This window comes from Triturus cristatus, chromosome 5_1 (assembly GCF_964204655.1).
Source record: "Triturus cristatus chromosome 5_1, aTriCri1.1, whole genome shotgun sequence".
In the NCBI taxonomy this organism is placed as follows: domain Eukaryota; kingdom Metazoa; phylum Chordata; class Amphibia; order Caudata; family Salamandridae; genus Triturus; species Triturus cristatus.
This window is the reverse complement of record NC_140587.1, coordinates 950791334-950810626: the sequence shown is the minus strand read 5'-3', so window position 1 is coordinate 950810626 and position 19293 is coordinate 950791334. Positions and strand designations below refer to the sequence as shown.

General features: G+C 42.9%; 1 protein-coding gene across 50 annotated transcripts in view; it reads right to left on the bottom strand.

Annotated features, from left to right (window-relative positions):
• The window catches only part of EPB41L3 (erythrocyte membrane protein band 4.1 like 3), a 904669-nt gene that overhangs the window by 73964 nt on the left and 811412 nt on the right, over positions 1-19293 (bottom strand). For all 50 annotated transcript variants that reach the window (XM_085606055.1, XM_085606026.1, XM_085606030.1 and 47 more), the window contains one exon: positions 13026-13112. In XM_085606055.1, coding sequence (XP_085462181.1) covers positions 13026-13112 — 87 coding nt within the window. The remainder of the gene's footprint in view (positions 1-13025; positions 13113-19293) is intronic.

Genomic DNA, 19293 nt, shown 5'->3' with positions numbered 1-19293 from the left:
GAAGAAAGAAATAGTTGCGTTTTCGTATCGAAGTGGCGGTGCCGTTCTGGCACACTGTAGGATCGTATCTCGGTCACAAAAGTTAAGTAACTTAGCCAGTAAGGGACGAGGGGGGCCCCAGGTCTCGGATGCCCCCCGGGGACCCTATGGGCTCGCTCTACAACGAAGAACTTCGACAGTCCCTTGGGGCATAGATGCTTAAGTATTAGGTCCTCGACAAAGAGGTCAGGTGTCTGTCCCTCCGCTTTCTCCGGCACTCCAATAATTTGCAAGTTATTACGCCAGGAGCGTCCCTCATAATCATCGAGCTTGTCGTCAGTATACTTTCTGAAGGTTTGCAGATCGCGGACTTCGGTCTGAAGCTGCGAGACATCTTCAACCAGACTAGTCGTGGTCACTTGAAGCTGTAGGACCTTCTCACTCATTTTGGCAAGGTCCGCCCTGATGAGAGTCATTTCCACCATGATCGCAACTGTTCTCTGTTCCATAGACGTTCTCACTCTGGCTATTGCCTCCATGACATCCTTCAACGTTAGTCCAGGGGGGCCGTCTTCTGAGTCCCTGGTTGGCACCTCTTGAGAGGGAAGTTCAGGAACAGTCACCTTAGAGAAGGTGTTTTTGTCCAATCTGCTCTGTTGTGACTGCTTGGTGCCCTTTCCACTCATATTGACTACAGGTCCGACATTCCGCACCCTCCAACCTGTTCCCAGCTCTCACTGGCCACGTCTCAGGCTCTCGGTGTCTCGGGTGGTAGACCGGAGGAGAAGCAACACTTCGCCCATAACCTCCACACTTCAGCAGGCCCGGCGGCCGTTGAGAGGTGATATATTCAGCCAAACAGTCTTTCAGCCAAAGGGGAGGGCTACGACCCTCGATGCGGGAGGCCTCCACCCCTGACCCACAGTCACCGGAACGTAAGTCCTCGCAGCGAGAACATGGGTCATGCAGGCCTAACTCACCTCCGCGCGGGGTACACAGGCACTTGGTCCAGCTCTCACTGCCCCGGCCAGTCGGGTCTTTCATCCATCAAACGCAGCAGAACGGGCGCACCACAGGCCGCAGTCTTTACATAATCTGTGTCGTCTGCCAATCCCGGTGAGCTGTTTGCGCCGTTATAGGTGTGGGGGAGCCTCCCCCCACAGCACTGCAGGGCTGCCGGCCTCTCCACGATGTTGCCCCCAGGGGTGGCACCCCTTCGTCTTGGCAGAGGCAGCCGGGGTCGTTGGTAGGGCAGGGTCGGCCGTGCCGCCGGTCTAGGTGGCTCAACGGGCCCCACTGCTGAGTTCGAGTATTCGGAGGAGGGGGGGGGGCAACGATCCAGCAGCCCCCGGCTCTCCGCAGGGGAAGGCACCATTTCCGGGACACCTCCGGTGCCGCTCCCCCAGGTTCAGGCCTCATTCCCCGGTGTCACGCAATGCATCAGCCGCCCGCACACTCGCCCCTCTTGGGCTCCGCCGGCACCACAGGACCCGGTCTTTCACTCCGGGAAGGCCGCAAAACTCCGGAGACCGCTACTCGCTTCTCCTTGCATCGGCGATCTGTTCCTGTACATTGCGGGCAGCTGTCCCCGTGAGTGGGGGTCGGATTTATGTGGCGGATGATGTGGTTTTGGGCCGGGTGAGACAGAGCTACTCTTTTACCCGGCCATCCCGCTTCAGCGCCACTTCTTCTTTTCTTATACTAATTAATTCTTCCTTGACTGGCCTGCACACAAGACAGATGTACACAGCTGGAAAAATGCAAAGCTTTCACAGGCAACACTTCAAATACACACCAACAAAAGATAACACTGAACAAACCACGCAGCTCCTGATAAAAAGCCCCTCTATCACATTTCTGTGCAGTTGCATGCATAGTCGCTCATGCATGCAAAATCTCATGACAGAAGCATCAACCAAGGGAATGCAACCCCACTCATATTTGTACAAATGCAAATATGAAAGTAATTCGGAACACTATACCATTTGTAACAATCAGACAAAAATGTGTACTTAACACAACAACTACAACACACTGAATACACCCCAAAGCAACATAAATAAGTTGCATTCATAAATGCAGTCATATACCTATCATCAATATAAACAAATTTGGAAACCTGACCAATTAAATAATAAAACATAAATCAGCACCTCAGGGAAATTTCCGACTCATTGATAGATTTTACTTTCATTATTCACACCTTTCTATTTTATGAAGAATTCTCTAATTTTAGATAGTTTATGCTGTTTGAAAGATCTTAGTCTGTCACATTGCATCTTTTGCTCACAAAGACAACAAACCTCCATACAATACATTGTAACTCTTAAGAATGAAATACTTAGCCAACACTGCCACCAAAAAGGAAACTGCAATCCTGGTATTATATAGATCTTACAACTAGATTTTTAACTTGTTTTCGTACCAAGTAAATGATGTTTAGGTCTTTAAGGGCAGTCGAATGCAGATATCTGGCGCTAGATCTTTCCAATACACTACAACACATTTCCAAGGACACCCCTTTGAAGACTGTTCTATTCCTATGTGTCTGCCAAGCAAGCCGTACATTTATGTTTGCTAATGTATATCGAAGCCTAATTTTACACAGGTCCACCTCCAAGGTGCTTAAGAGGTTACAGTGCCTATATAGCAATCTATACTCAACAAAACACACAGCTTTAAAATTAATCTCCAGTCGCAGCAGAGAAAGGACGAAAAAAACCCTCATAGCTCATTAGATATCAGTCAACCATGTGAATTCCTCACAACAACCATTTTGCGCCTCCGACTATCAAGGCTTTATCTCTAAGGAGTATTCTGCAACAGCTCCTCATATTCCGCCTCTCTGTGTGAGGACTAGGTTTATTAGACACAGAATTGACTCCTGCAGGATTTCATATAATTTGTATTTGCTTTATAGCCACTATGAAAGCTTTTGAGTTATGAAACCATAAAAAAAAATCTAATTTACAGGACAAGTTACTTACTGTCGGTAACACCTTATCTGGTAGAGACAGGATCTAGCCACAGATTTCTTGTCTTAGAATCCTCCCCAGGTGCTAGACTGGATCTGGAAATGTTTTTCCCTGTAGTGCCACTGGAGGTCGGTAGAGGACATCGAGCAATTCCATAGCGACACCGTCTCCCAAATGTGAAATCAGAGTCCCTATAAGCTCTACCCTGACACGCTGACGTCAGTTTTTGTGACTGTTCTTGCTCCAACAACGCAGAGCCACTTTGAGGAACAGTCTCTGGAAACAGTGTGCCAATAAGGAAAACATCTTGTATCAACAAGTACAGATTGAAAGAACTGTAGTAGTATGGAAAGAGGAGATCTTGGAGACAACAGAGCCCTCAGTTTGCAGAGCAGGGGAATGGGTGGGTCGATAAGGAATCGGCGTCTAGAAGCTGTCTCTACCAGATAAGATATTACCAAAGGTAAGTAACTAGTCCATCTGATAGAGACATCTAGTCACAGATTCCTTATCTTAGAATCAGATACCCAAGCAATACCATCCTTGGAGGACATAGCTGCCGAGGTTTCAGAGTGCTTATGTGTGACATTTTCATAATTTCAGTGTAATTATGAATGACATTTTACGACTATGAGTGACAATTTTTCCCGAGTAAAATCAAGCAATGAAGACGATGGAAACATATAAATATCAGAAATTACATGAATTTGAGCAATGAGAAGCCCTATGATCATCTTAAAACTGCTGCAGAGCACAAGAAATGGAAGGGCACTGTGGGACCCGAATATACCAAACATGATGGGACAGGTCCCAGTGCAGATGATCTCAGCTGCCTTCTAATAAATTATCACAATTACTCAGAGTCACAAGAGCAGGTTTCAGAGACTGAGGCGCTTGAATCCACAAGCAACCATGGAGCGGCTAAGAAATGCAACAGCCTGCAAGTCCCACGCAATGAGTGAAAAGCTGCAGGCAAATTTCGGTGAATCACAGGAGCGAGTCGTCACTGCAAGGTGGGGCAGCAGACACCATAAGCACAAACGTACATGCATATCGGAGACTAAATCGTGCCATTGCTAATAACAGACAGGCCCTAACCCACAAAGAGACTGAACAACAGAGAGAGAAGGAAGAAGACTCCCCCATGGGCCAAGTTGGAACTTGGGGCAGAGTTTTGAAGGAGGAAAGGGCCACCAAGTGACCCAGCAAGAGCTTAAAAGTGGGTTTAAAAGTTGTCTTAAAAATCTCAAACATCAGAAGCAGAAAAATTGGACATGTACAGGCACAACCAAGGCCGAGCATGCACAAGCTAGGGTCGAGTCCCGGAACAGCGAATTGTCAGTGAAGTTGCAGAGCCAGAGGGTTTAGTGAATAAGTTGTGGAGGGAGGAGCACGCTTAACAGATGGCTCTAAGAGAACAAGAACGTGAGTGGTCCAGACTTACTGGAAAGTGTGCTGGGAGAAGCTAGGAGAAGAGAAATTACACCAAACACAAGCGTCAAGTTTCCTGGCCTCTCTTTCCAGGAGGACAGAAGTGATAAAATCAATATTTTGGGTGGCTAAAGCCCCTGTACCACAAAGCTCTGATTAGATAGATATCTAAGGAGACAGGACGGACCCTGCAGGACTGGGAGATGCCTGTGAGAACTAGAGCAATTGACAAGGAGACCTGTTTCAGGTTTAGACCAAGCACCCAACAGGATATCAAAAGGACATTCACTATAAGGATGGACAGGCTCTACGTTAGTCTGGTCAGGATGTAGAATGCGAAGTTAAGGGTCTGTTGACAAGTCCACAGAGGAAAGTTGTAAATCCAAAAGAACTAAAACACGATTTAGCATGTTTGCCAGAGCGGAACTCGCCTTCATAACCAAACCAGGATGAGACAGGAGGCTGGAGAAGATTTGAAGCCACTGGCGTCACCCAAGTCAAGTAATCAATTAGACTGCATAGGGGGTGGAACCATGTCTGAAATGGAATGCGGACACACCACACCTTCCTCAGTACCTTCACAACCAGGGCCCTCAGAAAGATAAACCGTAAGAGGGCTCCAGAGAGCAGAGGAAAAGAGTCTGAGACGGCCAATGCCTTTGGCGCCACATGTGACGCCTTAACCAAAGCTGGTCCACAATGAGAAGGCAACGCCGCGACATCAGAAGGAGCAGTTCTGACAGCGCCACCATCGGAACCAGCAGACAAGAGCCCAACATTGCCATCAGAGTAGGCAGACCAGAAGCTGGAACCAAAGGTGGTAGCCTCAACGGGCTGTGCACCGGCATTGCTATGGTGTCAGAAACTGGAAGCCGACCTGAATCTGCGGGAGAACCCACCAGCAGGGACACAGGCATGACCTTATGCACCTCCGTGGGGTACAAGGGCGCTCCAGAGAAAGGTGGTGACCCAAAAATAGAATGAAGAGATTGATAATATTTTTTCAAAATCGCCCTAGAACAAGGATTAATTGGGATGTGCGGGGGGAGGGGGAACTCATGCCCGAAACTTCAACAGAAGAGTGGGAACTGGTGGTAGGCAACGAAGGTGTGATGTGCTGCATCTTCGACTGCCTATGGCAAGACTTACCTCCTGACATCAAATGAGAATGACGACAGCAGGAGCGGCTCCTAGAGTGGACGTGCAGCCGGTCTGTAGAGCACATAGAGGACGACGAGAAGACGTCGATGGCTGTGACATCTGCGCCGCAAGGAGCTTCATGCGATGTTCCTCTTTGTGCCTTTGGTCAGAGCTGACAAGAGTCGCACTCCTTGTAGTCATTGTGCTCACCTAGACACCACATGCAAACCTAATGAGGGTCCGTGGGGGGCATTTCTTGTCCACAGAACTCACAAGACTTGAACCCCAAGGAAATTGAGAAAGGGTATAAAAAGCCACACTTCTCTGTCGATGTAAAAACGTCACGTAGGCTGAAAAATGGCTGGAGGACTGCAGTCCGGGTCTGCGTTGCTTAACGTGAAAAAGAAGGAACTGATGTCGTTATGGAGTCACTCGATGCCCTCTACAAACGCACAGAGGTACAGCTGGAGAAAACATTACCGGATTCAGTCTGGCACCTGGGGAGGATTCTAAGATAAGAAATCTGCATCTAGATGTCTCTATCAGATTAAAAGGTTACTTGCCTCTGTAGTGACATCAGGTTTCTTAGGGCCTCATGTAGGTAGCTAAATACCGGTCGGTAACGGCCGAAATTCGGTAAATATCCCGTTACCGACCGGTATTTAGCTATTTGAGATGTAGGAGGCATATTTCAGGATTCGGTAAATTACCGAATCGGTAAAATACCGATTCGGTAAATACCGAATCCTGAATGTAGGGAGCACTCTAAAGAGTGAAAATTAGTTTTAAGAATTCGTTATTTACCACCAAATACAGGTTGGTGATAAATAACGAATACCTTGCAAAACGTAATATTTTGCAGATTTAAGAGTGCCATGTGGCAGACATACATGCCCTTAGGGCATGTACGTGCGCCACATGTGCACACATGCAAGATTCAGGGGTGCAACAGAGTGTCAATGTGACACCCTGCCACCCTTGGATATGCTCCCCCCATTACCGAATCGGTATTTACCGAATCGGTAATGAGGCATACCTTCCCATTGATTCCTAAGGGCCTCCGATTCATAATTACCGAATGATTACCTACATCACATTTACCGATTCATAAATACCGAATCGGTAAAATTCGGTATTTATGAATCGGTAAATGTGATGCTACCTACATATGGCCCTTAGTGCTTAAGTCTCTCTTTTGGATGATATGTGGGATTAGAGTCACAGTATGTATGTACAAAAGCTACAAGAGAAGATTGCCGGAGGTGCATGAATGCTTTTCAACATACCCTGTCTCTGCCCCAACATATCTTCTCTGCATGTATAACCTTAAAGTTTACAACTGCTAACTGGTCAGACTGTTCTTACTAATCAGATCTGAATAGAGCAGAGAGACCAAAAAACCTACAATTACAAAAATTACTACAGAACAATAAGAACGAGCTCCAGCGTAATGTACATATTTTATGAGAGTGGACAAAAATATCTCCCTAGCTTTAGAGGCTCTCCATAATTTCCATACAGTCACTTCAAACCGGGGGGACATCTTATAGATCTTATTAAATTACCAAGAAGTTGTGTTTCTATCAGTACCAGACAACAGTGCTGGGACTGATACCATGTCTAGTAAAAAACACCTCTGTACTCATAGAATGTAAATAAGTTCAACATGTTCACAAGGGATTTGTAGAATGAAAATGCCCCTTTTGGGCAGAATCTGACTCAAATGCAAACGTTGAGAAACATAGACAAAGTTACCTTTCAAGAACAACTTGTTGTTGGCTACAGATGAACAGACTTTCCATATTCCTGCCTTCTTATGGTAGGAAAGTTAAAAAAAAATATGGCCTCCTAATATCTAAATGGAGTGCCTGACTCTTGTGAAGTCCAACTAGAAAGAGCCAAACATTCTCCCTTTCACCTCGTGAGGAGATTAAGGGTTCCTAGGTATTGATAACGGATATGAACGGTAGCATTTGTGGCATAAATACATAACACTTCCTATTACAGCATTGTTAGACCGGTCAGCCTTAGGGTGGTCTTCCTCCAAACCTTTTGCCTCTCCTCCTTCATTCTGCTGAAACTATTTAGTGACCTTAGGACTCTGGGCACTTTACCATGCTATAAAGTGCTGGTGCTCTCACCCCAAAACATGTTAGATTGGCTTATATAATTTGCGTATAAGTCCCTAGTAAAGTTGTACTACATGTACCCAGGGCATGTAAATTAAATGATACTGGTGGGGCTGAAGCAATAACTGTGCCACCCACTCAAGTAGCTCTTTAAACATGTCTGCAATGCATGTCTTTAATGCAGCCTGTGTGTGTAGTTTTAAACTGCCATGTCGACTTGGCAAAGTAAACTGTTTGCCAGGCCTAAATCTTCATTTTTAATACATAAAAGTCACCCCTAAGGTAGGCCCTGGTCAGCCCCAAGGGCAGGGCGCAGTGTATTTAAAAGGATGGACATGTGCTTTCAAGTTTTACTAGTTGCGAAAAATTCTTACGTTGGTATTTCACTACTGCAAGGCCTATCTCTCTCATAAGATAACATTGGAATTGCCTTATTACATTTTATAAGTGTAATTTTCTAATGGAAAGGATGACCAGTCCATGTTTGGTGTCTTTGCTATTGGGTAAAAAGCCCTATTTAGTGCTGAAATCGAGATTTTGATCACAATTTAAAAAATGCCACTTTAAGAAAGTTGCCGTGTTACTCCCCTTAGTCATTTTGTACCTATAACCTGGCCTGGCTCACATAATTGGGTGTAAGTGACAGTTAGTCTTTGTGAATTCCCCCCAGATATTTATACAATAGAGGGATTATTTGTGCCTAGATGAGCCATCTGCTTTCAGGATGGGGGTTCAGAGAAGTGCACAGATCCACTTACATCTGAAAAGACTGCTCTGTCTTCACACAAAGGACCTAGCAACTCTGCACTGTCACTTCAGCCATCTTGGAGCCAGGGGATGGGAGGCAGGAAATGCCACGCCTCCCCTGTCTAGAACCAGGGAACAAGAAGGACCTCAGGCACCAACTCTTCAGTACACTTCTGGACCTAAGGATTCTCTGCCAGGAAGAAGGACTGCTGTGCAGCTACAAGGACTGCCACTCTGCTGGGCTTCTGCTCTTAAGGAACTGCTGCCCTACTACCCTCTTGCCTGAGGTAGGTGAACTGGACCTGCAACATCATATTGAACCAAGGACCCCAGAGTGACTCAAAGGGCTAGTCTTCTGGCCCTCTGCTGGATCTGAGCCTCAGGGACATAAAAGGCAGCCCAACAGCTCCTGCACCCATCTTCATTGAGTTCCTTGACCCTTGGTGTGGCTCACGGGCTCTTGATATCAAGATTTTGGGCTCTTTGTGACTGTAAATGGGCCTGGTCACACTCAAACAGAGCCGCTTGCACCAAAATGCAGCGCATGCGCTGCCAGCCCGCCTCTTGGCATAGCAAGCATCAATCGCTCATGGAGGACTGCCAACGCGAACATCCAGCCTGTCTGTCAACAACACCCAGCCTGAACTTTGAGCCATGCGAAACACTGCCTGTGACGCTTTAATTGCTCAGAGATTCAGCCCTCTCCAATGTGAATGGGCCCTTGGCACAAAACATGGGTAAGTAAAACTTCAGTGGGACTGTACCCGACACACGGAAGTTAGCCAGTAGCTGAAGTGGGCTGACACACTTTTGCATGTTGTTTGCTGTACCAGGCGGAAGAACAAATGTAATTGACACAATAACCAAATAATAAAATGGGCTGGCTAAAAACTCCTAACAGTAAATATATATTATACATGTCATTTTAGTACTATCAAAAGGCCTTGACTAACGTCAAATCTAAAAACAACACATTCAGCAAATTTTTATCTACCAGTTGATAACAGATCACAAAACATGCCACAGTCTAATGTTGAAAACTTCACTCCACAAGAGTTTGTACTTTAACTCCACTGCGGAAATCTCTAAATAACGGATGTATGTTATAACTGATATATGTTCTAATAAATGCAGTTCAGTCATCACAACATGGTGCTGATCCCAAATGCTCTGTCGGGATGAGTAGCAGCAATGTAATGGCTTAATTAATGTGAAATTCAGAATTAATATTAACAAGGAATGAATAATGCAGGCAAACAATCAGTTTAAGCCTACTGAGGATTGTGAATAGCCCATCTGACACAGCTTGCAGGTCACTGGCTCTGTAAGATAGGATAATTGCCATAATAAATAGCACCTTCCATGAACTTCTGTATTATTACAATCATGCATGGGTTTCAAAGGAGGTCCAACACGTTCAGGCAGTACCTTACTAAAATGATAGTCCAAGACAAAGCTGGCTCTATTTTGAAAGAGAAAGTAATTGTAATGCCTTTAAAAGTAGATGACTTTCGAAAATTGGCTGTCCGAGAGAAAATACTGAGTTTCATCCAATGTTTACATATATCCTCTCGTTTGTCCACTGCAATAACGCCCAAAACAGTAGTCCTATTTTTATCTGTGTAAGGGCAACAACATTACTGTTGATGGTCCATATAGATGGATACCTTTACACATGTTCTCATATATTAGCAACTAAACCTTTTGTTCATGAATACAGGCATAACTGCGACTGAGACTAGTGTTTTGCAAGCCAGATAAACAATTTCCAACACAGGATTCAGCAACACTCTTGCTTACTCCTGGGCATGCCAAAACACTTTCTTTTTAGGGGAGGGTAGAGGCTCCTTCAAGCTTGCGTTGATCCTTATTTTTTTTGCAGTAAAAGATTTTTTTGCAAAGAGGACCTCTACCCAGGATCTGATGGCCTCAAAGTATCAGGAGTGTGAAGTGAATGAGAAACATCACCTGCACAAGCCACAAGAGAAGCAGGACACGATGGACTAGCTGTCACAACATTATACTTCAAAGTTGTCAGAGATATAACTTAGGTTTTTCTAGTAGCAGACCCTAAAGTAACAGTGGAAATGATAGTAGCAGAGGTGAGATTATCTTTAAGACACTTCTTGTGACTCACAAAGCCTTATACGGAATGGGCTGTGGCTTCTTAAAATACAGGATCTTGTTCTATGCCCCACAGAGAAATCTCCGCTCCTCGAATTTTTTCCTAGCCAGTACCCCACGTATTAAAAAGGCTAGGTCAGGGGGAAAATCCCTTTCCTTCCTGGGCCCGTCCCTTTGAAACAATCTTCCTCTGACCCTTAGAAGCATTAAGTGAAAGTCTGTGTTCCGGAAGAAGCTGAAAACATGGCTTTTAGCCAGCCCATAATCTCCTTCCTGCTCCCATCGCAACTTTTCATCATCCAGCGCCAGGGCCCTCCTTGGAGTAGCAGCTGCACTTTATAAATACCCCTACATAGACATAGACAGATATGAAAGTTTTTGTTTTACAGAAGATATACAAGTGAAGTCATTTGTTTCCCCATTGAAATAAGATACGTACTTAGGGCCTAACTTAGATTTCGGTGGATGGGTTACTCTGTCACAATGGTATTGGATATCCCATGACATGAAATCTAAATGCCACTATTTTCTATGGGATTTCGATTTTGCCGGATGGGATATTCATTACGGTTGTGACGGTTTAACCTGTCCGCCAAAATGTAAATCCGGCCCTTAATGTGTAGCCTGAATTCCAGTCCAGGTTTACCCCAGTTAGCACTGGACTATTTTTGCTTAAATCTTGTTTATAGCCAGCCCACCACTTAGGGAAAGCTTTGACTTACTGTTTTCACTACCCTTGAAGAGTCAAGTGTGTAATGAGAGTAACTTGGTTATCCAAATGGAGTGAAATAGTGTTGTGGTCCTGCAACATCAGTGATAAACAACAGTACAAACATAGCATAGTGCCCACTAACATAGGACTGGACAATCACCCTTAGAATAGGTCTCACATCCTGGCCTATAATTCTATTGTCTGGTTTGTAAAATGTTAAATCACACAAAAGTAGAGAAAACTGATTTTGCACAACCTCTCACTAACCAATTTTGATCCAAATGTGGTTTTGGTTCTAATAAATTGAGTAAAATAAAGTAAGTTCCTTGGAGCTTAGATGGGAAAATATGATTCTTTATTTCCTCAAAAAGAGCTAATGCTGTTCAAAATTCTCTGTCTATAAAGTATGAGGACTCCTTTTTAGGACTGCAGATAACATAACCATTTTTGCTATTAAGAAAGCAGATTTTGTTGCAGACTATGGAGAGTGCATTTCACCTCTATGCTAAGAATTGTGTCACTGCTTCACAAAGTTTGCCACATGCCATTTACCTTGACATTTAACTGCAAGACATACACCCATGGATATTTCATGGATATTTCGGTGTGAGGGTAAATTTAATTTAAATAAACAGCGCATTTGAGTTAATTAACTATTGGTTAGAGGAGCGAAGACAAACACATTTAGTCATTATAAATGTAAAAGCTCAGAGAGCTGACGTTTTAAAAGGTAAGGGGAGTTTAGGGAATATGAATATTTTAAGCTTAGGTGACATATATGAAGTTCGTGTTACTACGACTGTTGGTGGAAACACAAAACAAGATGTTATTATTCACATTTCCGAGTCCCACATAAACCAGCCCATGATTAAGAAAGGAATTGGCAAATCTGCTTAGGACGATCATGTTTACAAAAAAGGGAGACATTAGCGAAAAATGATTTACGATAGGCCACAATTAAGTCTGAGGATATTAGTTTCAATATGTTTATATCATGAAGTATTCCTATATATTCGGATATTATTATTTTTAACTTATTTCTCGAGCATTCCGTAACTATATGTCAGTGAAAACAAACCAGGAAGACAAAAAACACACAGGAAAAGTAACTGTAGTGAGTCTTGTACAAAACGCAAGAGAAGCACTAAGTTTGGAAGCCTGTCCGCCCGCCATTTACCTAATACTGGACCAAAATCATGAGGAAAGCTAATCAGATCATGTGTTTTTCTAATGGTTAATTGACGGCTTATAGTTATTGTGCAGCATTTATAGAACGCAAATTTGCTAGGCAGCCATAACAAAACCAATGACAGCACTGCACAAGAAGCACTGCTCTAATAAAAAACAGAAAGCCGCACCCAAAGTCCCAATGCAGCTATAGGCAAAGCACGGCAAAGGAGAAACAACTTGTATGAACCTATCAAACTTTAACTTACTTTCAAGTGTAAGTGATGCACTACAGCGTATGCATTCAGTCAAAAATAATGAGCAGCTATTTACCTCAAAGTGAAGACTCCCATCCACAGGCTCAAAAGCCTGGGGGTTAGCATTCTGCTACTCCTCTTGTGTGTGAGGGAAAGCTGCTGCTGTCTTCTCCAGATTGGTAACAGCTTTAGCAAGAAGTTCCCCTTTGCCTATGGTTTCCTCGCTGAGAGCAGAGCCCTCAATCCCTTTTACAATACAATCAGGTAGAGCCTGCAAAGAAGTATTCCACTGCCCAGCAGCACAGCCACAAGCATGCACATTCAACACACGGCTCTCCTCCGCCAGATCTGTTTCATGAACTACCTGCAAGGCCTTGTCCTGGGTTTCTTGCCAACTGTCCTGCTTCAGTTCGCCGGCACTGGACTCCGCACCACTCTTTGACTCAATTTTCTGTCAGAGAATGGAAACGAGAGGGTCAAAAAATAATTATGGATAGATAACATAGTCAATTGTTTTTTATACAGAGCGTCAAACCACATTTCTCTCATTTCTAAGAGCTGCAAATGACTACTACTCAAAATTACTGTACAACCGTGATATATGCAAACATTTACAAAACAAGCTCCTGTGCCTACTTCCAGGCATGCATGTGAATCTGATGAACAGTTGCACATCTTATGATTAATGTTGGCCAATGTTATTTATGTATTCCTACATTGAAAAGTGCTGCATCTACATGATATTGAAACCACAGGTGGCAAGAGACTCAGAAAACAAATGGCAATATGGGGCAGGAGTATCTATGATAGACGCCAAACTATGGGTTCGTGGATGATCCCAAGGATAGGAATACCAAAAGGTCTAGTGTCGGTTGCCAGCTCTTTGGTTTTGTTATTTAAAGTTTTTGTAATCTTTATTATTAAATGGACATCACTGGTATGCACTCATGGAAGGCAGTGTTTGAATATTTTGGTAATAAGGTTTCTGGAGCAGTGTTTGGAGAGGTGCCGGACCCTAGCAGACTCTATCTATCTATCTATCTATCTATCTATCTATCTATCTATCTATCTATCTATCTATCTATCTATCTATCTATCTATCTATCTATCTATCTATCTATCTATTCCTTTAAACATATGTACAAATTAACACTATACTCCCAGAACTCAAGGGGACTGCTTTTTTGGTGGAAGTGCACTCTGAGTATAGCCAGACAATGTCAGTGAAAAGAGCAATAGCTCAGGCGGGCTGACCCATTGTCCCATGCCCTATAAGGTGATTGTCGAAAGCAAAATGTGAATGACACAAGAGACCAATGGATAATGATGGCTTGGTGAAATCCTGTATACTAATTTTAGAATTATTTTATGTTTAATTTTACTAAAATCAAAAGGTCTAGGCTAACACCAGACCTAACAAATGCTCTTGTATGCGTGTAAGGCCAGGAAGTGAGGACATTGCAAAAAATGATTAGTGACAAATCCGAACAGCAGCAACTATGACATCTGTCCCTTGTCACAAACGTTCACTGAGGACTTCACTATGAGTATGTGTCCCTCCAAGTAATATGATGCTGGCAACTGCATTACTACAAACAGTAATCACGATTTTACAGTGAATTAAAAATACATGAGTGGTAACAAGCAGTATTTCCACCAATTTTTCAGCATTTAAAGGTAACAAATTAGCACCAGCTTGTGAACACAGGAATGTTGACCCCTGTATTTATTGAATCCTAAAACTAAAACAGACGGGGGGTTAACTTCGCTTAATTATGGTTAATGCCATTGTGTATTGGATGACAATTGTATTCAATGAGAATTGTGCGCAAAGAAATACGTGCAAATGTATGTTTTGTTCTCTCTGGAAAGTATTCCTCTAATGGCCGATTCGGGAATTTATAGACACCAACTGACAGATTGGACTATTAAACTCTTGGATCAAGGCGGACGGGGGTCTCTCTACATTCTCCCTCTAAACTTTGTGCACCTTCCGCTTATTCTTCTTCTCAAAACCAACTTATGTACTGACATCTCTAACATATACATATCGTGTATCGCGATTACTATGTACCACACTTTCTGAGGTCTTAACCCTCTACACATCGGGTTACGAGCAACCGTAATATACTTTCTGAATGGTCTAAGTATTTACTTTAACACTTGAACATGGCGCTCGCACTGTTAAATCACTATAGATTTTGAAGACAAGTGTATTGAATCCGCTCGTATACAATGAGGATTACCTATCTTTAGGTACATTTCAATATGTTAAAACAATGGGTCGATAGTTAAACAACCAAACAAATATCGTTAAGGTTGTTTTACACATCTCAATATGGCGCCCGCACTTAGGTACATTAGCCCGTCTTCGAATTTCGGCACGGGTTCACGAACTTCGATCCGATGTCAGTTTCTCTTCCGGTACGTAATGGGTATATAAACACAACTACGAGCAACGCTGCCTGTTGCAGGACGACGGAACTTTAAGGACGACACTCTGCTTAACAGAAGGTATTTGCTTTAGTCAGCGTTACACTTAATGGGATTTCTGTGGACGGCCATTGCTGGTCACGGTTTCGTTTTACCTGGTAGTGTCTAAATTTGTCTAAATTTGACTTTGAGATTTACTCGTTATTTGGCTACAACTAATGCGAGCGTATTCTTACTGCTTGACATGTTTTTTGGGTTTGACATTAATGTAATGAGCTGCTAGACGCACAATCTCTTCAATGCCGACTACTGAATGGCCAAAAATACTAATGCTAATATTCAAATACGCTAGTGACTAAGGGTAAGTGTATCGGATAGTGTGGTGCCTGACAGGAGGTTTGTTTGATCCTAACTTTGATGGGAGAAATTACAGTACCAAGGCTGGCCAAAATTTGAACTATTCTCTCTCCGCGTTTTTACATGGAGTAAGAACTGCCAATAACAGTCCTTAAACTTTGGATTATTAGCCTAAATGATTTCGACTTTCACTTCTCAAATAAAACTTTTCTTATATATCCTAGGACCTTATCATGGTTCCTTAAGAAGATTCTACGGGAGACTTGAAGAACAGCAGAGCAAATTTAGCTCGCTGTGGACCGTGTAAGTGCTCTCCTTCAGATTTTAATTATTCTTTTAACCAGTTTGTTTCCAACATGGAGACAACTTTCTCCAAGACTAAGTTGGTCTATGTCTGCAGGTTGTATTCTAATGTACACACTCTTTTTGTTGTTCTTAGATGCTTTTATTGGGCTCGAACGACAAGAGACATTCAGTACTTCTGGATCTTAAAAATTAGTGTTTCTTAAACACTTGAGTGCGTGTAAGTCACACATATATGATTTACTTACGTTTTAACAGGCTTGTTATTTTAGGTTTGTTCACTGTATATTACTGACCTATATCTACCCTCTCTATTTGTGTTACATGCAGTCACTACCAAACTGTGTAATATCACGTCTGGCTTATGGAAGCTGCAAATTTGACAGAATCTTGGAGGTTGTAAACGGCCCCCCAAAGCATAATATGCTTCACATCAGACTGTAAGACATTTATAGGTAAATGCTTGGCTTGTTTAAAGATCGGGAGAGGCAGGGTCATACCCGAACTCTCTTACTGCCAAATAGACTTTGTCCTTTACCGTGAGGACTACTGCGCTCTTTTTTCTTTTTCCAGCCACGTTTTTTGCGATCACAGGGGACAGTGAGGCTTGGATTCAACGGACTGCTCCCCGGGGACACATAGGGAATCGGGCCCATCATAGCCATCGACAATACTTCTTTGAACAATATTTTTGAAGGTGACAGAGCAATACATAAGCACTTTATTTATGTTTCTCTTTTTCGGGGCTGGCTTGTCTTCTAGATATCTGTATCCTCAACTTACTCAGGAAGGGGACACTGATTCACATACTCTACCTTTCATCTTAGATTGATTGACTTATGCTATGGTGTGTAAATATGATCACTCCTTGGTTCAGCCTGACCACTTCTCTATTGGGTATGACTATTTCTTCTGCCTTTGAGTTTGTTCTATGCTCCACACACTGTTTCTTTTCTTTCTTGTGTATGCCTTCTTCACTCACTTCTTGTCTTACACACTGAGGGTGAAATGGTTTTCAGGACCTGTTCTTAAATAGTCTCTCTGCCAATTGCGTTCAGTGTCTTTTATTGATATCTGATTTTTAAATCAAACTAAACTGGGTTTAGGAAGGATCTTCACTATACGAAGGATTGTAACAGGAATTTGGATATTAATCTTTAGGAACTACAATGCTTGTTTTATTATTATTCTACAGCCTTGAGGAAGTCACGGTGGTGACGAAACGCGCGTTGGCTGTTTCAGAAAGAACACTCTACGTGTCAAAAGCACTCATAAGAACTACAAGACTTGGGATATACATGCTGTCTGATGGTCTGTTCAAGTCTTTGATGTAATATGCTAAGATGTTTTGCTTTGTGCTTTAAAATTATTAAACTAAATTCACAGCTTACACTTGTTGGTCTTGTGAAACTCCCCATGGGAATTGGTTCCTCTCTCTATAATTTGGTATTTGTAGTACGTATGATTAATTTCAAATTGAATGTGTGTTGTATATAAATCAGCTGAGTGCCGGGGTCTTCTCCTTTAGCTTTTTGCTGGTGCTAATTCGAATTCCTGGTTTGAAAAACATTATTACCCCATTTGTAAGCTGCACTATGACTTTTCTTTAAATACAAAAATCATGTTAAATTAACGTAAAACCACTTTTCACATAGGGCCCGATTGCGATCCGGTTAGGAAAGCATTCCCACCTAGGGCCCGATTACGATGCGGTTAGGAAGGCCTCCTAACGTCATTTGCTCCTTCCAAATCGTATCAGGAACGTGTCTTCCCGACCGAGGGCAAGATTACGATGTGGTGAGGAACATAGGCTCCCATAGAAGTCAGTAGGAGTCTAACCTAATCGTATCTGGAAGCATCCGGATGCATCATACTCGGTCGGTCGGACTCTCCAGAGTCGAGTCGGTCAGGAACTATTTCCAAACCAATGAGATCGGGAAGGTTTCCTAACCGCATCAGAATCAGGCACAAAGTGTTCCCAATTTCTGACAAGCTCCAAATGAGGCCCACTACTAATTTTAAAATATGACCATGAGAAATTTATATTTTCATGCACATTATTTATGCCATCTATGCAAGATATTATATTGAAGAGCTGATCAAAACAGAATCTGCTTTAGCATACAATAGTTTAAGGAAAATACATCAGTGTCATCGTACATCCCCTGAGTTTGCCAACACCAGGTTACAAATCCGCCAGAAGAGACAGAGAGCTTTTACTTCAATGCCTCGTTCAAAATGAGAATTTACTGAACTGTGCCTGCCTCTGGCCAAAACGTGAGCAGTTTGGGGGAAGGAGAGGGTATGGCTTTACCCTCAATTTAGTAATATCTCCAAGATAAAATGTTGAAAGTTACGTGTAAAATCTTAATTTATTGTATATCATTTCTGCAGACTTTCAACATTTCCCAAAGCAACAGCACTAACATTAACAAAATGCCATTTAACAGAAGAATCTCTGATGGAGGGCTCTTGTCGTGTGGGCTGAGATCAACTCTCCGCCCATTTGATTTTTTTAAATATATATATGTATGTGTGTGTATATATATATATATATATTCACTGTAAAAACCATAGGTTTCAGACATGTTATAGTTAGCGGAAATTTTACTGATAAAAAACCAATGAAATTCCCCCGTTATAGTTAGTGCAGGCAACTATAACTCACGCGACCGCAATCCTCTGCTGATGCTAATACTGTATTTAGACACTTATTTGCCCATGTCTTCTTCCATAAATTTTTAGCTATACATATCTTACAAATATTTTTTTTTCATAAAGACACATATGTCATCAGCAGAAGATTGCGGTCGCGTGAGTTATAGTTGCCTGCACTAACTATAACGGGGGAATTTCATTGGTTTTTTATCAGTAAAATTTCCGCTAACTATAACATGTCTGAAACCTATGGTTTTTTCAGTGAATTTGCAAGGTTTTTTAAATGCTAATTCCTAACTATAACGTGTGTGAAACCTATGGTTTTTTCAGTGAATTTGTACGGTTTTTTAAATGCTAAGTTACTTTACGCCATTCGTGGCGTGCACGCCCACTTAACGCAGTTCGTTCCGTGCGCGCACGGTGCGCTTCGCGCACCGTGCACGCACAGTGAGCACGCGGTGCGCTTCGCGCACCGCGCGCCCACTTTACGCAGTTAGTGCCGTACACGCAAGGTGGGCGCACCGTGCGCACATGGAAGACATATTATGCGCTTCCTTGTGATAGGTAATCTGTTAAATTTAATTTGTAAGTGATGACAATAATATGCCATGCACAGAGAGTGTTTTTTTTTTTTATTAAAATTTTTAGCGTAAGCGCACCGTACGCGTACGGTAAGCGTAATCGGCGAAATTTTCAAAAAATAAAAATTTACCGTTTTTGGCCTTGGGGGATCTTTGAGGACTCAACTAACATGGCTATGTGCATGGGCGCTGTCTAAACAGCCCCTTTATATGTTTTTTGCCTTTGTTTACAGCCCCCCCCCTCAGAGTGCGAGAGAGAAAATGGCGGCCGCCGCTTCCTGGTTTCGACCGATTCGAATG